This window comes from Salvelinus fontinalis, chromosome 7 (genome assembly GCF_029448725.1).
Source record: "Salvelinus fontinalis isolate EN_2023a chromosome 7, ASM2944872v1, whole genome shotgun sequence".
NCBI classification, from domain to species: Eukaryota; Metazoa; Chordata; class Actinopteri; order Salmoniformes; family Salmonidae; genus Salvelinus; species Salvelinus fontinalis.
Window position 1 is genome coordinate 18,201,569 of NC_074671.1, and position 18,444 is coordinate 18,220,012.

General features: G+C 46.9%; 1 protein-coding gene and 1 pseudogene across 2 annotated transcripts in view; both read right to left on the bottom strand.

The window, feature by feature from the left end:
• Nucleotides 1-7,738, bottom strand: LOC129859145 (uncharacterized; annotated as a pseudogene).
• LOC129859144 (protein phosphatase 1 regulatory subunit 16A-like) overlaps nt 6,350-18,444 on the bottom strand; it is a 23,079-nt gene continuing 10,984 nt past the window's right edge. The window contains exons 2-13 of one of the 2 annotated variants that reach the window (XM_055928541.1): nt 17,938-18,108; nt 17,433-17,502; nt 16,167-17,233; nt 15,155-15,225; nt 14,312-14,457; nt 12,863-12,966; nt 12,534-12,658; nt 12,041-12,166; nt 11,652-11,727; nt 11,320-11,449; nt 11,026-11,188; nt 6,350-10,884 (exon numbers count right to left, since the gene is read on the bottom strand). In XM_055928541.1, the coding sequence (XP_055784516.1) occupies nt 10,399-10,884; nt 11,026-11,188; nt 11,320-11,449; nt 11,652-11,727; nt 12,041-12,166; nt 12,534-12,658; nt 12,863-12,966; nt 14,312-14,457; nt 15,155-15,225; nt 16,167-16,413 (1,674 nt within the window). In that variant the 5' untranslated portion in view covers nt 16,414-17,233; nt 17,433-17,502; nt 17,938-18,108 and the 3' untranslated portion in view covers nt 6,350-10,398. The remainder of the gene's footprint in view (nt 10,885-11,025; nt 11,189-11,319; nt 11,450-11,651; nt 11,728-12,040; nt 12,167-12,533; nt 12,659-12,862; nt 12,967-14,311; nt 14,458-15,154; nt 15,226-16,166; nt 17,234-17,432; nt 17,503-17,937; nt 18,109-18,444) is intronic. The other variant, XM_055928542.1, reaches the window with a different exon arrangement.

Below are 18,444 nucleotides of genomic sequence, written 5' to 3' on the forward strand. Positions count from 1 at the left end.
TAAGGGGGGGGGGCAGAAGGATTACTTTATCCTATCCTAGGTATTCCTTAAAGAGGTGGGGTTTCAGGTGTCTCCGGAAGGTGGTGATTGACTCCGCTGTCCTGGCGTCGTGAGGGAGTTTGTTCCACCATTGGGGTGCCAGAGCAGCGAACAGTTTTGACTGGGCTGAGCGGGAACTGTACTTCCTCAGAGGTAGGGAGGCGAGCAGGCCAGAGGTGGATGAACGCAGTGCCCTTGTTTGGGTGTAGGGCCTGATCAGAGCCTGAAGGTACGGAGGTGCCGTTCCCCTCACAGCTCCGTAGGCAAGCACCATGGTCTTGTAGCGGATGCGAGCTTCAACTGGAAGCCAGTGGAGAGAGCGGAGGAGCGGGGTGACGTGAGAGAACTTGGGAAGGTTGAACACCAGACGGGCTGCGGCGTTCTGGATGAGTTGTAGGGGTTTAATGGCACAGGCAGGGAGCCCAGCCAACAGCGAGTTGCAGTAATCCAGACGGGAGATGACAAGTGCCTGGATTAGGACCTGCGCCGCTTCCTGTGTGAGGCAGGGTCGTACTCTGCGGATGTTGTAGAGCATGAACCTACAGGAACGGGCCACCGCCTTGATGTTAGTTGAGAACGACAGGGTGTTGTCCAGGATCACGCCAAGGTTCTTAGCGCTCTGGGAGGAGGACACAATGGAGTTGTCAACCGTGATGGCGAGATCATGGAACGGGCAGTCCTTCCCCGGGAGGAAGAGCAGCTCCGTCTTGCCGAGGTTCAGCTTGAGGTGGTGATCCGTCATCCACACTGATATGTCTGCCAGACATGCAGAGATGCGATTCGCCACCTGGTTATCAGAAGGGGGAAAGGAGAAGATTAATTGTGTGTCGTCTGCATAGCAATGATAGGAGAGACCATGTGAGGTTATGACAGAGCCAAGTGACTTGGTGTATAGCGAGAATAGGAGAGGGCCTAGAACAGAGCCCTGGGGGACACCAGTGGTGAGAGCACGTGGTGAGGAGACAGATTCTCGCCACGCCACCTGGTAGGAGCGACCTGTCAGGTAGGACGCAATCCAAGCGTGGGCCGCGCCGGAGATGCCCAACTCGGAGAGGGTGGAGAGGAGGATCTGATGGTTCACAGTATCAAAGGCAGCCGATAGGTCTAGAAGGATGAGAGCAGAGGAGAGAGAGTTAGCTTTAGCAGTGCGGAGCGCCTCCGACACAGAGAAGAGCAGTCTCAGTTGAATGACTAGTCTTGAAACCTGACTGATTTGGATCAAGAAGGTCATTCTGAGAGAGATAGCAGGAGAGCTGGCCAAGGACGGCACGTTCAAGAGTTTTGGAGAGAAAAGAAAGAAGGGATACTGGTCTGTAGTTGTTGACATCGGAGGGATCGAGTGTAGGTTTTTTCAGAAGGGGTGCAACTCTCGCTCTCTTGAAGACGGAAGGGACGTAGCCAGCGGTCAAGGATGAGTTGATGAGCGAGGTGAGGTAAGGGAGAAGGTCTCCGGAAATGGTCTGGAGAAGAGAGGAGGGGATAGGGTCAAGCGGGCAGGTTGTTGGGTGGCCGGCCGTCACAAGACGCAAGATTTCATCTGGAGAGAGAGGGGAGAAAGAGGTCAGAGCACAGGGTAGGGCAGTGTGAGCAGAACCAGCGGTGTCGTTTGACTTAGCAAACGAGGATCGGATGTCGTCGACCTTCTTTTCGAAATGGTTGACGAAGTCATCTGCAGAGAGGGAGGAGGGGGGGGGGGGAGGATTCAGGAGGGAGGAGAAGGTGGCAAAGAGCTTCCTAGGGTTAGAGGCAGATGCTTGGAATTTAGAGTGGTAGAAAGTGGCTTTAGCAGCAGAGACAGAAGAGGAAAATGTAGAGAGGAGGGAGTGAAAGGATGCCAGGTCCGCAGGGAGGCGAGTTTTCCTCCATTTCCGCTCGGCTGCCCGGAGCCCTGTTCTGGCTACCACAGCATTCTGCAGCGATACGCCATCCCATCTGGTTTAAGCTGAGTGGGACTATAATTTGTTTTTCAACAGGACAATGACCCAACACACCGCCAGACTTTGTAAGGGCTATTTAACCAAGAAGGAGAGTGATAAAGTGCTGCATCAGATGACCTGGCCTCCACAATCACCCGACCTCAACCCAATTGAGATGTTTTGGGATGAGTTGGATCACAGAGTGTAGGAAAAGCAGCCAACAAGTGCTCAGCATATGTGGGAACTCCTTCAAGACTGTTGAAAAAGCAATCTAGGTAAAGCTGGTTGAGAGAATGCCAAGAGTGTGCAAAGTTGTCATCAAGGCAAAGGGTGGCTGCATTGAAGAATCTAAAATCTAAAATCTATTTTGATTTCTTTAACAATTTTTTTGTTTACTATATGATTCCACGTGCTATTTCATAGTCATATTTCATGTCTTCACTATTATTTCACAATGTAGAAAATAGTAAAAATAAAGAAGTAGGTGTGTCCAAACTTTTGACTGGTACTGCACATATTACCTCGACTAACCTGTACCCCTGCACATTGACTCGGTAACTTCAACAGCCAAGACAGGGTGGTGGCCCTACTGCTGAAGACTACCAGAAAGCGGACACCGTCATCTTCAAGAGAGCCTAGCGAGAGAGTTTACCAGATAAGCTCCGTCTCCTGAAAGCTGGTAAGCCTGTCCCGTCCAGCAGTCGCCTACTTAGTTTGTCACCTGAGCTTGACAAGTCCAGAGAGCTCATCCGAGTTGGTGGTAGACTAGGTTGTGCCGAAGATCTAGAACATTCTACAGTTCATCCCATCGTCCTCAATCCAAGTCATCCATCCACTAGACTCCTTATCCAAGATCACGACAGCCATCTGTGCCATCCAGGCCCTGAGAGGGTGTTTGCAGAGATCCGCCACATCCGTTGGGTCTTCTGCGGGTGGGAAGCCATCCGTCGATTCCAGCACACCTGCAAAGAATGCCGTAGATGTAAATCCAGGCCTGCTGTCCCCAAGATGGCTGACCTGCCAGCTGCACGCCTGCGCCTCTTTAAGCCAGCCTTCCACTCCACGGGCATGGACTACTTCGGGCCCTTAACTGGTCTCACCACGAGGGGTGTATATGATGGGTGAATACTTGGACCTCCTGACCAACATCGATGCCGACTCCTTTCTGATGGCCCTTAGAAGAGTCATCGCCTGCCGAGGGACACCGGCTGAGCTGTTCTCTGACCAGGGAACAAACTGTCCTCATTGAAGTGGAGGGTATTCTGAAATCGAAGCCCTTGGGCTATGTGTCCTCCATTATGGCAGACCTGGACCCCGTGACCCCTAAGCTCCTGTTGATGGGGCGGCCAGACGGATCCCTGCCACAAGTGGTGTACCCAGAGACTGAGCTCCTCAGCAGACATCGATGGAGACACTGCCAGATCCTGACGGATCACTTCTGGTCCAGCTCCATCAGGCACTACCTACCCAGCCTGCAAGCCCGCCAGAAGTGGCATGCCATCCCTGACGACCTCAAAAGGGATATGGTGGTAATGTTGGTAGACCACAGCTTCTGAGAGCCCTCTGGCCAATCGGACATGTCATTAAAGGTCACTCAAGCGCAGATGGTCATGTGAGGTCTGCCGAGGTCAAGATCAAGGACAGAACATTTACTTGTCCTGTTGCCCGGTTGGTAGTCCTCTCAGCTCTCCCGGACAGAGAAGACAACAACAGTACTCCTGCCGTAACCCCGCTCAAGAACCCTTAGCCTTTCTCAGAACCAAATTGACGTCGCAATTTGGGGTAGCTATATGAAAGACTATTGAGAGTAAATATTAGTTCATCATAGGAGAGCTGTAGCTCCGCCCACCGGTGATGTGGAGCAGAGCATGCTGGGCGACCTCTAATTGAGGAGAAGGGAGTAACTAGATGTTACGTTCCCCAGTTTCTGTGTTGTAGCTTGTGTATTTGAGTATGTGTTTCATGAGATGGCTTCCTGAATTCTCCCCAAGCAGCTGATTGGTCGACTCCAATTGATGATTGGAGAGCTGACCCCGCCCCCTCGTCAGGACGCAGCTGTCTCTAATTTCCAATGCCTTCTGAAGCTATATAAAAGCCACTGTTCTGTTCAGAAGCGAGAGATCATAGGCAGGCTGAGATCATTGCAGGCTGAGATCATTGCAGGAGAGATTGACTGTTATATAGATCATTGCTGAGAGAGGAGGTTGATGGCTGAGGGTTATAGCATGTTGGTCATTGGTATGTACTGTGTTAGTTGTTGCTGGGAGCAGTTGGTATGTTCCGTGTGAGATTGTTGCTCAGATAGAGCTTATTTGATGTCCTTTGTTTCTTAGTTTGGTTGAGATATTGTTTGTTCTCCTGTTTCATTTGTTCCCAGGGGGGAAGGGGAAGGCACCTAGGGAGTGCTTAGGCAAGAGGCCTGTGGGCATACATATACCCATAGTATATTCACTGTCTAGGCACACTAGGTAAGACCTGGGTGGACCACCCCATGTATTTTGGTTAGGGCACCAGCTGGTGTTAAGTTAGATGGGTAGGCAGGTTAGATAGGAGAGGGGACGCTTTGATATTTACTTTCTTTGCTTTGGTTCCGTCCAGCCCCTTTTCCCCATATTACCGTGTAAAGGAATAGTCCTAGTAAACGGTCAATTCTGCCTTTTGTTGTCCTTTCTCGCACTTACAGTCCATACCTCTTTCACTTCACGGGGAGTTGAGTTGTAGCAGGGTGTTGCGTTCCCTCTTCATAGAGGCGTGCGTAACATAATGGGGGCTCATCTGGGATTTGAACCCGGGACCTCTCGTAACACTAGAGAAAGTACACAAGCCAAGTGATAAGTTCCAGCCATCTCCTGTGAGTTAATATTTCTAATTATTCATGTGGAACGCACTCCTTTGTTGTGCTAATTAGTGTGTTTACCTGTAAGCTTGCTAACCCTGTTTCTGTCATCTAATTTCAGACATTTAGCATTTCATTGTATAGTATAATGTCCACCAGTGTCTAGTCTTTTATGCCCTGTGGTTTTATGGATGTATACTGCATAGATTATGTGGGTATTTTGTTAGCAATAAGCCTTGTGGATGTAGCTATAAACATTAAAGTTCATGCAGTTGTGTGAGGATGACGGTGCTGCTCAGTACTGCTGTGTAGTTGCACTCCTCTGATCATTCATTAGTGAAGTCACAGCCATGTTGTTCGGTTGTATTGCCCTGTGCAGCAGATAACCAATCGCAGCCATATTATTTATAGTTCATGTAATTGTGGGTTGTATTAAGCTTATACCTGCCCTTTACTATTGTATTTAATTTCCCCCTTTTCAGAACACAAGTGTCAAGCCATACACTGTGCTGTGCCGTTCCTGCTCTATGTGAATCAGAGTCATTAAACTACCTCAACTGGAATCCTACCGGTCTGTCATCTGTGCCCTTACAAGCACCTGCGAGAGAACATATAGTGCTAAGAATATACAGTCCAACAGGTTCTCCACTACATACAGCCCAAGGAGACATATGTGGGTGCTTGGAAAAGACATTTGATCCCTCCTCACATGGTGGGCACTCAACCATGTGATTCCCCCAGCCCCATCGACATTCATGTACCACACAGTGCACAGTTGGTCATTTGACATCCAGTCTGTCATCAAACATCAGTACTACAACTCCTAATCTCCATAAAGGCCTCTTATACCAAACGGCACATCTGCAGACCTCCAATATTCTGATTTGCATAATGCTCAAAGGCCTTGGTTGTCATATACCCTTACTGTTTGCATTACTGGGTTTCTCTCACACAAGCTTGAGGACAAGTGTTGTCAAAGCCACAGTCAGCACATAAACTGAAAGAGAGAGGGGGAGGGTAGTTGAGGCAGGGGTAGACTGAAGGGCAGGCAATGTGTCAATTACTAGGGGTCAGCACTACAGGGTACATCTGTCCTTCAGCATATGGTAGAATTTTGCCCCGCAGCCTCACACCACCCATGTCTTCACAACACAGAGACAATACATAAACAAAGGTGAGGGGAGAAACTGGTATTGCCTGGATGTCTGAGAGGCATGTGCTGGGCACTAGGATGCCATTGCCAAATGACTGGGCTGTAAAAAAAATGTTTTTTAAATGTTTAACCTTTATTTAACTAGGCAAGTCAGTTAAGAACAAATTCTTATTTACACTGACACAATCTGTACAGTGTGTGTGCATTTGGGCTGTGTGTGTGGTGTGTAAAGCTACGAGAGCTCACGTCAGAATTACACCTAGGTGGTGTAAAGAATGGAAGATCTTCTGTGCCAAGTCACTGTACAATTCCACCACTAAAGGGTAATGATTTTAAGGTAATTTTTACTGTATCCATATGTACTATAAACCTGAAAGCACATAAAATACAAGGAAAAGCACACACTCAAGTTTGACATATATTTATTGTAAAATATTTACAAAGGCTCTAGACTTGTAAGGTGATCAAAATGAAGGTATCAGAAATACATTGACACGTAAGCTACTGTAGGTCCTTGATCAGTCTGAGTGTGTACAGCATGGAGTCCTTCCACATTCCCCATCCCACAGAAACAAGAGGGTCCCCCTTTTATGGTTCATCTTCATCAGCTGGACAGGAAAGACAATGAACTCCAGGAACCTTCAATATTTCAACCATTCAAATACTCAGTGCAGGTACTTTCATGTACAATAGAGATAAGGAAACTGGTGTGAATGTTGAGCAGCATGGTTTTCTTCCCTCAGTGTCCCCCTGCTGGCTTGAAGTAGTTATGAGCAGATGAAGGACGCTACATATACACACACTACATCACCAAAAGTATGTGGACACCTGCTCGTCGAACATCTCATTCCAAAATCATGGGCATTATTATGGAGTTGGTCCCCCCTTTGCTGCTCTAACAGCCTCCACTCTTCTGGAAAGGCTTCCCACGAGATGGAAGATTGCTGCGGGGATTTTCTTCCATTCAGCCACAACAGCCTTTGTGAGGTCGGGCAATTTGTCCTGGCTCGCAGTCGGCGTTCCAATTCATCCCAAAGGTGTTTGATGGGGTTGAGGTCAGGGCTCTGTGCAGGCCAGACGAGTTCTTCCACAACGATCTCGACAAACCATTTCTGTATGGACCTCGCTTTGTGCACTCCGGCATATATATTTAAGATTTGCCTTCACTAGAACAAAGGGACCTACCCCGAACCATGAAAAACAGCCCCAGACCATTATTCCTCCTCCAACAAACTTTACAGTTGGCACTATGCATTGGGGCAAGTAGCGTTCTCCTGGCATCTGCCAAACCCCAGATTTGTCCATAGGATTGCCAGATGGTAAAGTGAGATTCACCACTGCTCCAGAGTCCAATGCCGGTAAGCTTTACACCACTCCAGCAGACACTTAGCATTGCACATGGTGATCATGCAGCTGCTCAGCCATGGAAACCCATTTCATGAAGAACCCGACAAACAGTTCTTGTGCTGACATGGCTTCCAGAGGCAGGTTGGAACTCGGTAGTGAGTATTGCAACCAAGGACAGACGATTTGTTTGCACTACGCACTTCAGTGGTTCAATTCTGTGAGCTTGTGTGACCTACCACTTCTGGTACGGCTGAGCCGTTGTTTCTAAATGATGTTTCCACTTCACAATAACAGCACTTACAGTTGAATGGGGCAGCTCTAGCAGGGCAGAAATTTGACAAACTGACTAGTTGGAAAGGTGGCATCCTATGACAGTGCCACGTTGAAAGTCACTGAGCTCTTCAGTAAAGCCATTCTACTACAAATGTTTGTCCATGGAGATTGCATGGCTGTATGCTCAACTTCATACACCTGTCAGCAACAGGTGTGGCTGAAATAGTTGAATGCGCTAATTTGAAGAGGTGTTCACATACTTATGTATATATAGTGTATCTATTAGGCGAGCAAGCACGACTGTCCATCTTACTCCCAATATATACAAATAAATTACATGTCCAAATATGTACTCTAAGCCCATGTCGCACCCCCCCCCCCAAAAAGTTTATACAAAAATCTGTGAAAACATGAAACTTTTTAAACAGGCAACAACCGTACAAATCATGTTCTACATTAAAACAAACAAATGGAAATGTGTAATTGAGGACTGAGTTCCATTATGGAAGGAGACATTTCAATTGTACATTTAGGAGAGTCAAAGGCATTTAGTCCCATACTTCACATCAATCAGAATTCCACACGGTCTATGTGGAACTTTGTGCAAGCAATGCAAAGTATTTATACTTAGCCAATCAACCCTACAGAAGGCACTTACTGTTGACAAACCATCACATTGACAAGGCTAACCAAGATGGTCTGTCAGTTGTTCTGATGCCCCCTTCATTTCATTAAGGCAGCAATGTAGAAGATCCTGGTTTCTAGGCAGAAATGGTTTGTTGTAAAGGAATGGTTGAGGTCTATCTACTCCATACACAAAAATATAATACATTTTTCAGTATTATATTTCATTTTTTACTGCCCTAGGGTTATTATTGATTGGATAACCGTATCTACTATTTATGTTTTGATTTATTTTTCATTCCTTATGAGGTGCACACTGTACGGAACACCGGAAGAACTATCACTGTGAATCATTGTAGTTTGTGTGTGAAATAATCCTGTAAGGGATGGGTTGCCAAATTGTGTTGACACAAAAATGAAATGTCATTCATATCCACAGAGTGTACATGACATTAGGAACACCTTTGTAATATTGAGGTGCACCCCCCTTTGCCCTCAGAACAGCCTCAATTTGTCAGGGCATGGACTCTACAGGGTGTCAAAAGCATTCCACAGGAATGCTGGTCCATGTTGACGCCAATGCGTTCCACAATTGTGTCCTTTGGGTGGTGGACCATTCTTGATACACAAGGGAAACTGTTGAACGTGAAACCCAGCAGCGTTGCAGTTCTTGACACACTCTAACCGGTGCGTCTGGCACTTACTACCATACCCCGTTCAAAGGCACTTAAATATTGTCTTGCCCATTCACCCTCTGACTAGCACACATACACAAGCCATGTCTCAAGGCTTAAACATCCTTATTTTACCAGTCTCCTCCCCTTCATATACACTGACTGAAGTGGATTTAACAAGTGACATCAATAATGGATCATAGCCTTTACCTGGATTCACCTGGTCAGTCCATGTCATGGAAAGAGCACGTGTTCCTAATGTTTTGTACACCGTGTACATCCCTATTCACAGCATAGAAATAGTTTAAATAGAAATGCCTATAAGAAGTCATTTTATCCTGAGGGGGGACAAACACCATGACAAAAACACAATTTATATTAATATTAGATAATCTCTTACAATCATTTAGAAAACGAAACCCTTCTTTACAAATCACACTGTAGAAAATGTAGGTTCTTAGTGCACTGGAACAGTAGGTTGATTTACAAACAAAAAACAATAATTTTGAGATACTGCTGAATGCTGATCAGTAGAAGGGCAGGGAAATAGCACTTGTCTACATGTGTGTAAATTTGATGCAAATTCAAACCAACAAGAAAGAGAAACCATCATCTACAAACACTCCCACTTCGGTACCCTGTCAACAGACAGACTGGTGTGAGTGTGTATGAAAAACAAATAACACCAACAAATGCCATTGTTATGTACCCTTTTGTAACAATCACTCTCGATCCTAATCTATCCTTCTCTTAAATCCATTTACAGTGCACATCTCAAATCATGCTCAGTCAATCATGAGTAGAAAATGATCATTCATTGGTCCGATTATCAGCTTGAAAAAGTAAAATAATCAGCTTTGGTTCATTTATGCTTCTCTAGCCCCTTTATGCTTTAAATGAGCAAATCTTATTTACTTAAGTCAGATGGCCAGTTCATATATAATATGCTTGATATGAGAAAACTCTCTCTTTTGATTGAACTGCCCCAAACAATCATGGAAAAAAGGGATTAAACAAAAGAAAGTACTCCGAGCTATTGAAGGAGTAATACTGGAATCTGTAGTTCTCTTAGAAGCCACCAAGTGGGCACATAAGGTCTCTCTCTATACGCGGTCCATATAGACATATGCAGAGCAATATCCATGTATGTCAATCTATGGCTCTGGCCACACCCTTATCAACAGAGGAACATTAAGTGCTCATATATTGGAAAATGTTTTACATTCCCTCCATTAGATAAATCTTGTTTTAGACATTTCAGGAAGGAGGGCTACAAATAAATCTGTGCAAGAAGATGGAATGTATAACTACATTGACCAAAATGGAGAGTAGACCAAACATTCAATGGCATGTAATTGATGGAAGTAGGCGCTTAACGGAACCAAATAATAAACTTAGAATAAATCCAACTGCAATGAATCCTTAAAAGTATATCCGGTCGTCACCGTAGCGTTTTGTTTTGAAATCATTTTTGATTGTTACACATCGTCCACTTTAATTTCCAGTCAGGCAGTGGGTGCTTGGAAGTGTTTGTCCCTACATGAGTCCACAGCAGGGCTCCTTAGTGTTGTTGGAGGTGTCCTCCTCTGGGGCTTGTAGTTTGAGCAGGGGCGGGTCCCCGCTGGCTGGGGTGAAGTACACAGTGCCGGGGGAGGGCACCTCCTCTGTGCTGGGTGTCTCCTGGGCGGCTCCGGACGGGGTCACCTCCTGCAGAAGGGCGGGAGAAGGGGGCATCTCCTCTGGGGGGGGTGGGGCTGGGTACTTGTTGAGCTTGGCTGCGGCCCGCTGGCGTTTCAGGTCCGCTAGTGTCTGGTGGGATTTCTCCCGGGTCATGCTGTCCCCTGCCTCCCCAATCCCCGAGGCAGGGCTCAGCTGGTAAGAGGCGCTGCGGTCCATCCGGCCTCCGCTCCACTGCTCCCCTGGGACTGACGCTGACAGGGCCAGGGGCATCCCACCGTTCCCCAGATTGAACTTCCTCTCCCCTCCCTCGTCATCCTCCCCCCTCAACATGGCACCTGCAGCCTGAGAGAGCCAGCGCAAGAGAGTTAATATGACACATTCACCTATCAACTCTGAACCATATCTATTCTCAGTGTTAACTGAACATGGTAGCAGTTTGTCCTGGTGTTGTTGCTATGACAGGAGTAATACAGTACCACTCACCATGGCAACATGCTGGTGGAGCTCGTTGTCCGTCTGTCTGTCCTCGTCGTCGTCCTGCGGCTCAGCTTGTCGGCCTCTCTCCTGCCACACCATGGCCTCCTTGTGGTGCTCCCGACGGTACAGGCTGGAACGCTCATTGATGCTCACACGCCGCACCACCTTACTGCTCAGACGGACGACAGAGAGAGATACTGTAGATACAGCTACAAGCTGAGGGTTTTACCTGTGTCTAAACAAAACCATTATCCTCTCCCTCAATCCTTGAACTAATCCTCTCTCTTGTCCCCCCCTCACCCTCTGCTGCCAGTGCTGGATGCTCGTCTCTGCAAAGTGCCCTTGTGTCGGTCCCGACTCTTCATGATGGCGTCGTGTTTGTGCTTCAGCTCCATCAGCTTGGCTCTCACCTCCTCGTCCACACACACATCTGCCACGGACAGAAAACACAACAGAGTCAGGACATGTCATCCCATTCAGGATTTCAGTCCCTCTGAAACACGTTTATGCTGTGTCTGGACAACAATTATCTACCAAGACAACAGTAAGGTAATCTATACTGTCCAATCCTTTTCTGTCATTGCCCTTCATGTCTACACAGTCTCTGAGGGGGTTGATAGTTGTGTTCTTACCCAGCGGCGTCTCTTCCAAGACGGACTTTGTGTTGAGACTGGCCCCATGAGCCACCAGCAGCTCCACCATCTGGACCTGGGGAAACAAGACACACCAGCATGTTCAGGTTTGTCAGGCAATACAGCCATTTAGCATAGCATGGCATATTTTACATTTTAGTCATTTAGCGGACGCTCTTATCCTGAACAGGAGCAATTAACGTTAAGTGCCTTGCTCAAGGGCACATCAACAGATTTTTCACCTAGTCAGCTCAGAGATTCAAACTAGAGACCTTTCGGTTACTGGCCCAATGCTCTTAACCGCTAGGCTACCTGCCACCCATAGCATGACAGTTGAGAAAGGGGGACGTAGCTTCATTCTAAACTGTTCTGAGTGCGGCAATACCAACCTGTCCCCAGCAGGAGGCGGCATGGAGTGGTGTCCAGCCGTCTGTGTCCTTCTCCTCCACTTTGGCCTGGTGCTCCAACAACAGCTCCCCTACCAACAGGTAGCCGTTAGCCGCCGCTAAGTGCAGCTGGATGTGAAGTGAGACAGAGGACAGATTGTTACATGGTTAACCTTTTATACCAGTGGTGAGGTGAATCTATGGATTATAATATGAGACTAGAAGTTCAAACCTTAGTGCTGTTTGTAAGTAATGTGAACCTTAGTGCTGTTTGTAAGTAATGTATTTGAACAGTTATTCCCAGCCAAGTGTGTTTTCAGGTGTATTTTAAGGTTTACAGGGGGGTATTCAAAATCCTACCCTACAAGGTCCAGAGTACTTCTGGTTTTATCTGATAATTAATTGCACCCACCTGTTGTCCCAGGTCTAAAATCAGTCCCTGATTAGAGGGGAAGATAAAAAACAAAACAAAATAAAACAGATTACAGTGTCTCACCAGTGTGGCCCCGTTGTCATCCTGAGCGTTCAGGTCCGCACCACTCTGTACCAGCGCTCGAAGGTCCGTCAGCATCTCCATCTCCTTAGCCCCACGACACTGGTTTATACGGTCCTGGGTTATACCTGCACAGGAAGTCAACACAAGACCATTTGACTAGGACTGATTTTTAGTAAGGGTCATGGTGGGGATCACAACTGGGAAGAGAAGGGCTAGGTAGCTAAGGATGAAGGCTCAAGGCTGTAGTCATGGCATGAGAATGATTGGGAGTAGTTGGGAATGCAAATAGAGGATAAGGTTGTGGAGAGGATGTCGAGTTGGGTTCTGACCCTGCTCTGCCATGACCATCTCTAGCAGCTCCAGCGTGGCCTCGTCCTCACAAAGGTCATAGGGCATGTTGCCATCAGCGTTGACCGCCAGCAGCTCTGCACCACTGGACACAGACAAGGACAACGTTACATCAGGAGACAGGGACTCATTACATCAGGAGACAGGGACTCATTACACCAGACAAGGACAACGTTACATCAGGAGACAGGGACTCATTACACCAGACAAGGACAACGTTACATCAGGAGACAGGGACTCATTACACCAGACAAGGACAACGTTACATCAGGAGACAGGGACTCATTACACCAGACAAGGAGAACGTTACATCAGGAGACAGGGACTCATTACACCAGACAAGGAGAACGTTACATCAGGAGACAGGGACTCATTACACCAGACAAGGAGAACGTTACATCAGGAGACAGGGACTCATTACACCAGACAAGGAGAACGTTACATCAGGAGACAGGGACTCATTACACCAGACAAGGACAACGTTACATCAGGAGACAGGGACTCATTACACCAGACAAGGAGAACGTTACATCAGGAGACAGGGACTCATTACACCAGACAAGGAGAACGTTACATCAGGAGACAGGGACTCATTACACCAGACAAGGAGAACGTTACATCAGGAGACAGGGACTCATTACATCAGGAGACAGGGACTCATTACACCAGACAAGGACAACGTTACATCAGGAGACAGGGACTCATTACACCAGACAAGGACAACGTTACATCAGGAGACAGGGACTCATTACACCAGACAAGGAGAACATTACATCAGGAGACAGGGACTCATTACACCAGACAAGGACAACGTTACATCAGGAGACAGGGACTCATTACACCAGACAAGGAGAACGTTACATCAGGAGACAGGGACTCATTACACCAGACAAGGACAACATTACATCAGGAGACAGGGACTCATTACACCAGACAAGGAGAACGTTACATCAGGAGACAGGGACTCATTACACCAGACAAGGACAACATTACATCAGGAGACAGGGACTCATTACACCAGACAAGGAGAACGTTACATCAGGAGACAGGGACTCATTACACCAGACAAGGACAACATTACATCAGGAGACAGGGACTCATTACACCAGTGGCACATGCATCACCATCACATGTAGCTGCAGTACAGTATATTCACTGACACACAGTGGTCATTTACTGTGGTAAATGATAAGGATGTCCTGGAATTGTAACCATATGTTTATATGATACGATAGTGTCTATGAAGAAAGGCTAAGAATAGATTTTGGAGAAGTTCAACCAGAGGGCCGTGTCCAAACTCATACTTAGTTACTCAAACGTATTTTTCCAAGTCTAAGTAAAGTAGTACATTGTAACTGTGTGTACATTTCTGTGACCAGCAGTACAGTGAGAGAGTGTGTCACGTTTAAGTGTTTCTAAATGTGACTCACGACTGCACCAGGAGCTGCACCAGGGCTGTGTGTCCACAGGTGGCAGCAGCGTGGAGCGGCGTCCACAGCTCACTGTCACAGGCGTTCACACTGGCCCCGGCGTCCAACAGACACTGTACCAGCTCCACAAAGTCATCAATGCAGCACTGCAGGGGGAGCAGACAGACAGACAAACCAATGAATACATGGTCACCTACAGTGTTCTACCATCAGTGCAGTGTTCACTGCAGTGTCAACTGAATTTGCATAGGCCCAGGCCTCCAGTCGTTTACTAAGTAAAACACATTCACTTTTTTCAAAGGGAAGAAATAATTATAGCTAGTACTTATAAAGAGAACATTGTGCTCTCTAGTGACACCGATGTGTTTACAGTGTGTGTTAACGTCTATATGTAGGGTCTGTGTCATTTTGACTTATAAAGAGAGCAGTGTTGTTTCTTGGTGGTGTTCGTAGACCTTTCCAAACAACACAGCAGTGCTATGAAGGGAAGCATAACTAAACTTATCCTCCCCATTGGTCTAGGAATGTAAGCAAGAGCCTTGGTCCAGAGCAGCAGTTACATGTCTAGCCCTAGAAGCAATGTGAAAACGCTCTACAGTGTTTACATAAACTGTGATGTTAGTTAGACAAAACAGACAGATAGACACAACAGACAGTACTTACAGTTCTGAGAGCTGGCAACACAAAACAATGCACACACAGGCTGACCTGTTGGTGTGGGTGGTCACAACTGTCTGTACCTGGTGTGTGTATGTGTGTGTGTGTGTGTGTGTGTGTGTGTGTGTGTGTGTGTGTGTGTGTGTGTGTGTTTAAGAGTACATTTGAGTGTGTGTGAGTTTGCACCTGGTGCAGGGCAGTGAGTCCGTCCTCGTTGTACAGATCTGGACTGACTCCACCGTTCAGCAGCTCCCTCACTGCAGAGAAACCCAATCACAACAGCGTGGCCGTTACTCACTAAGCTATGCTACGAATCCTAACTTCAGATAGCCTCTGCTCTTGTAATGCAGGCAAAAGTTAGTTACGAGTGACCGCTATAATTAGCCATAATCATGTGTGGAAACAATAGCACCAATGAAACCAAATGCCTGGTCTGATAAGTTTAGAAGTATGACGCGTCTCATAAAAAATATGCATGTACACAAGTACAACTTTTAACTATTTCCATTGAACATTTTACAAAAACACATTTACTTGAGGAACAGTGCCGATGCAAAGTTAGGTAACAGAACGACAGCACAAATAGTCTATTAACAATCATTGGTTTTTGTTTAACATACATTTTAAAGTGAAAAATCAAAGCCTCAGCATCACTGTTATTGTGGAATTGCCCGTGTGTTTATAGAGAAGTTGTACTGTGTAATTCATGCTAGGCTACTTGGAAGAACAGCAACCATAACAACAGTGAGGGTTATTTAAGGCCCTAGGAGGTGTGCTCTATGGCCAATATACCACAGCTAAAGGCTGTTCTTAATCACGACGCAACGCAGAGTGCCTGGACACAGACCTTAGCCGTGGTATATTGGCCATATAGCACAAACCCGAGGTGCCTTATTGCTATTATAAACTGGTTACCAATGTAATTAGAGCAGTAAAAACACAAGTTTTGTCATACCCGTGGAATACGGTCTGACATACCACGGCTTTCATCCAATCAGCATTCAGGGCTGGACCCACCCAGTTTATAAAGTGGGACAACTTCTATGGCTGGTTTCCCAGACATGGATTAGCCTAAGCTTAGTCCAGGTCTAAAACACACTTTTAATAGTGATTCTCCATTGAGCATGTTTTTTATTCCAGGACTAGTCTTTATCTGTGTCTGGGAAACCAGCCCATAGTGGTGTGCTGACTGACTCACCTTCCTCCAGGTCATTGCGGGCTGCAGCCTCCAGCAGGGTGATGTTGTTGGGGAAGACCACCCTGCGCGTGCACCCCTTGTTCTTGTCCACTTTCTGTCCAGCCTTGCTACGGGCCGTATCCTTGTCCATTTGGGCCCAGCCCTTCAGCTGCTGGGCGCGCCGCTTCTGGGCGTGTTTCAGGCGCTCCGTGGCACTCAGACGCCCAACCGTGGCCATCTCACCGAGCAGCTCACCGTGCTCCGCCATGCCACACCACCGCCCACCTCAGACTTCCTACACCTCCCGTTTCAATGTTCTGATCTGGTTCTGGGTTTATCAGTTGAAAGTGAACACAAAAATAATCAAAGCTGCTGGAAGGTCAGGTGGCAGACATCTCCAAGGTGTAAAGGTCCAAGTCGGTATTCTTTGTGTGAGTAACAGAGAATCAATCTCTCTTCCATGGGTCTATATGCTTTAAAGACTATGTATGGACATTCAAGACCTGAGAACCAACTGGTTCTTACTCTAGATCTTTATGGAACATCTACTGCTGGAACAGATCCATCCAGATTACTTTGAACCACGATCTGTCCTTAAATCCTGTGTTCCTTCCTGTATTCCTCTGGGTTGGAGGGAGGGGGACCAAAACAGTGACACTACTTCGCCTCTGCCCCCGTTAGTGCCAGCAATGCAACCATTGATGGTTAGGCCTACACTCTCTGGGAAGTGGACCCAACACAGAAGTCCCCAGGTGGGAGTCCATACTGAGAGCTGTGGTGCAAATCTTGAAGTGAGGTGGTTACAGCTAAGAGGAACCAGGTCACATTGTTCAATGTGAGAATAAAATATAAACAGAGATTTGGACTAATACTGCATAGAGCTTGTTTTTAGAGTGCAGTAGTATGAGAGAATGTAAGGACAGGGGTTGGTCAGAGGTGGGGGATGCATGGGGATTGGATCACTTCTAGTCCCTTAATAGGCCACTGCAGGTGGTGCTTCAGGAACCAGGAAGAGTCAGGCATCAAAGCATCTCAAGAACCCATTGTGCTTCTTAGAATACAGAACATTCTACTCCCTCCCCTGACACCTGCAAACAGAAAGAGAAAGGGGGATACCTAGTCAGTTGTACAACTGAATGCATTCAACTGAAAATGTGTCTTCCGCATTTAACCCAACCCCTCTGAATCAGAGAGGTGCGGGGGGGGGCTGCCATAATCAACATCCACGTCATCGGGTGGAACAGTGGGTTAACTGCCTTGCTCAGGGGCAGAACGACAGATTTTTACCTTGTCAGCTTGGGGATTCGATCCAGCAACCTTTCGGTTAGTGGCCCAAAACTCTTACCCGCCAGGCTACCTGACAGAGGGAGAGAGTGTGTGTGAGTGTGATATTAAGAGAGAGACAGAGAGAGAGCCCTGTTACAGTAAATGTACACAATCTGCCCTCCTAAGCCTGTTATCTGGAAGCTGTACGCTCCTTATCCTCCACTCTTCACTCCCACTCCTCTATCCCAGGGAAACCGGAGATGGGACGCCTTTCATTAATGATTGACACCCTGCCTGCCCTGCGTATGCCCCCTCAACTTCAGCACAGCACACTCTGTGGTTGGTTAGTGTAAGAGAATGGATCAGGAAGGGATGCTGTAGGGTGTTAATTAGTCAGGCTGTAGTACTAGTAACTAGACAATGGTTTGGGTGCTAAGTGCTAGGCTAGCAGTAGCCCTCCTGGCTGTCACCAAGCCCTCTGTCCCTCCCTTTCCGTTTATCAAGGTAAGTAACATCTCACACCAACCGCTCTTTCCAGGCACTTCATCCATTATTTAGCCTGGCCTGTGAGTCGCTGAGAGGAAGGTCAACTAGACGCACTCAGGGAGATAGAGGGAGCAGTTGCTTACGGGCAGGCCCAGCGCAGACAGAGACCACTCCAGTCACAGAGGCCTAACAGAGGGGACCAGGTCTGGGACTGGGAAAAGACATCAAATATCTTGTAACATGGACAGGAAAGATGGCATCACAAACACATGGCATTTTTGGCTACATTCAAGTATACCTATGGTGAAACTACAGAGACAACTGTGTTGTGACCTTACTGCAGCCTACAGCAGTGGTAATCAACGTCGGGGTCGCGACGAACTGCAGTGGAGTCGCCAACATTTAAAACAAATTAATGAGATAATATACAATCGTTATTGAGAAAGATAATTTGAAAAATGTATTGATTTCTTTTAATTTGGATAAGAAATTAACATGTCATGAATTTAAGTTTATTTGTTGATATAAAAATCTAAATGTACAAATG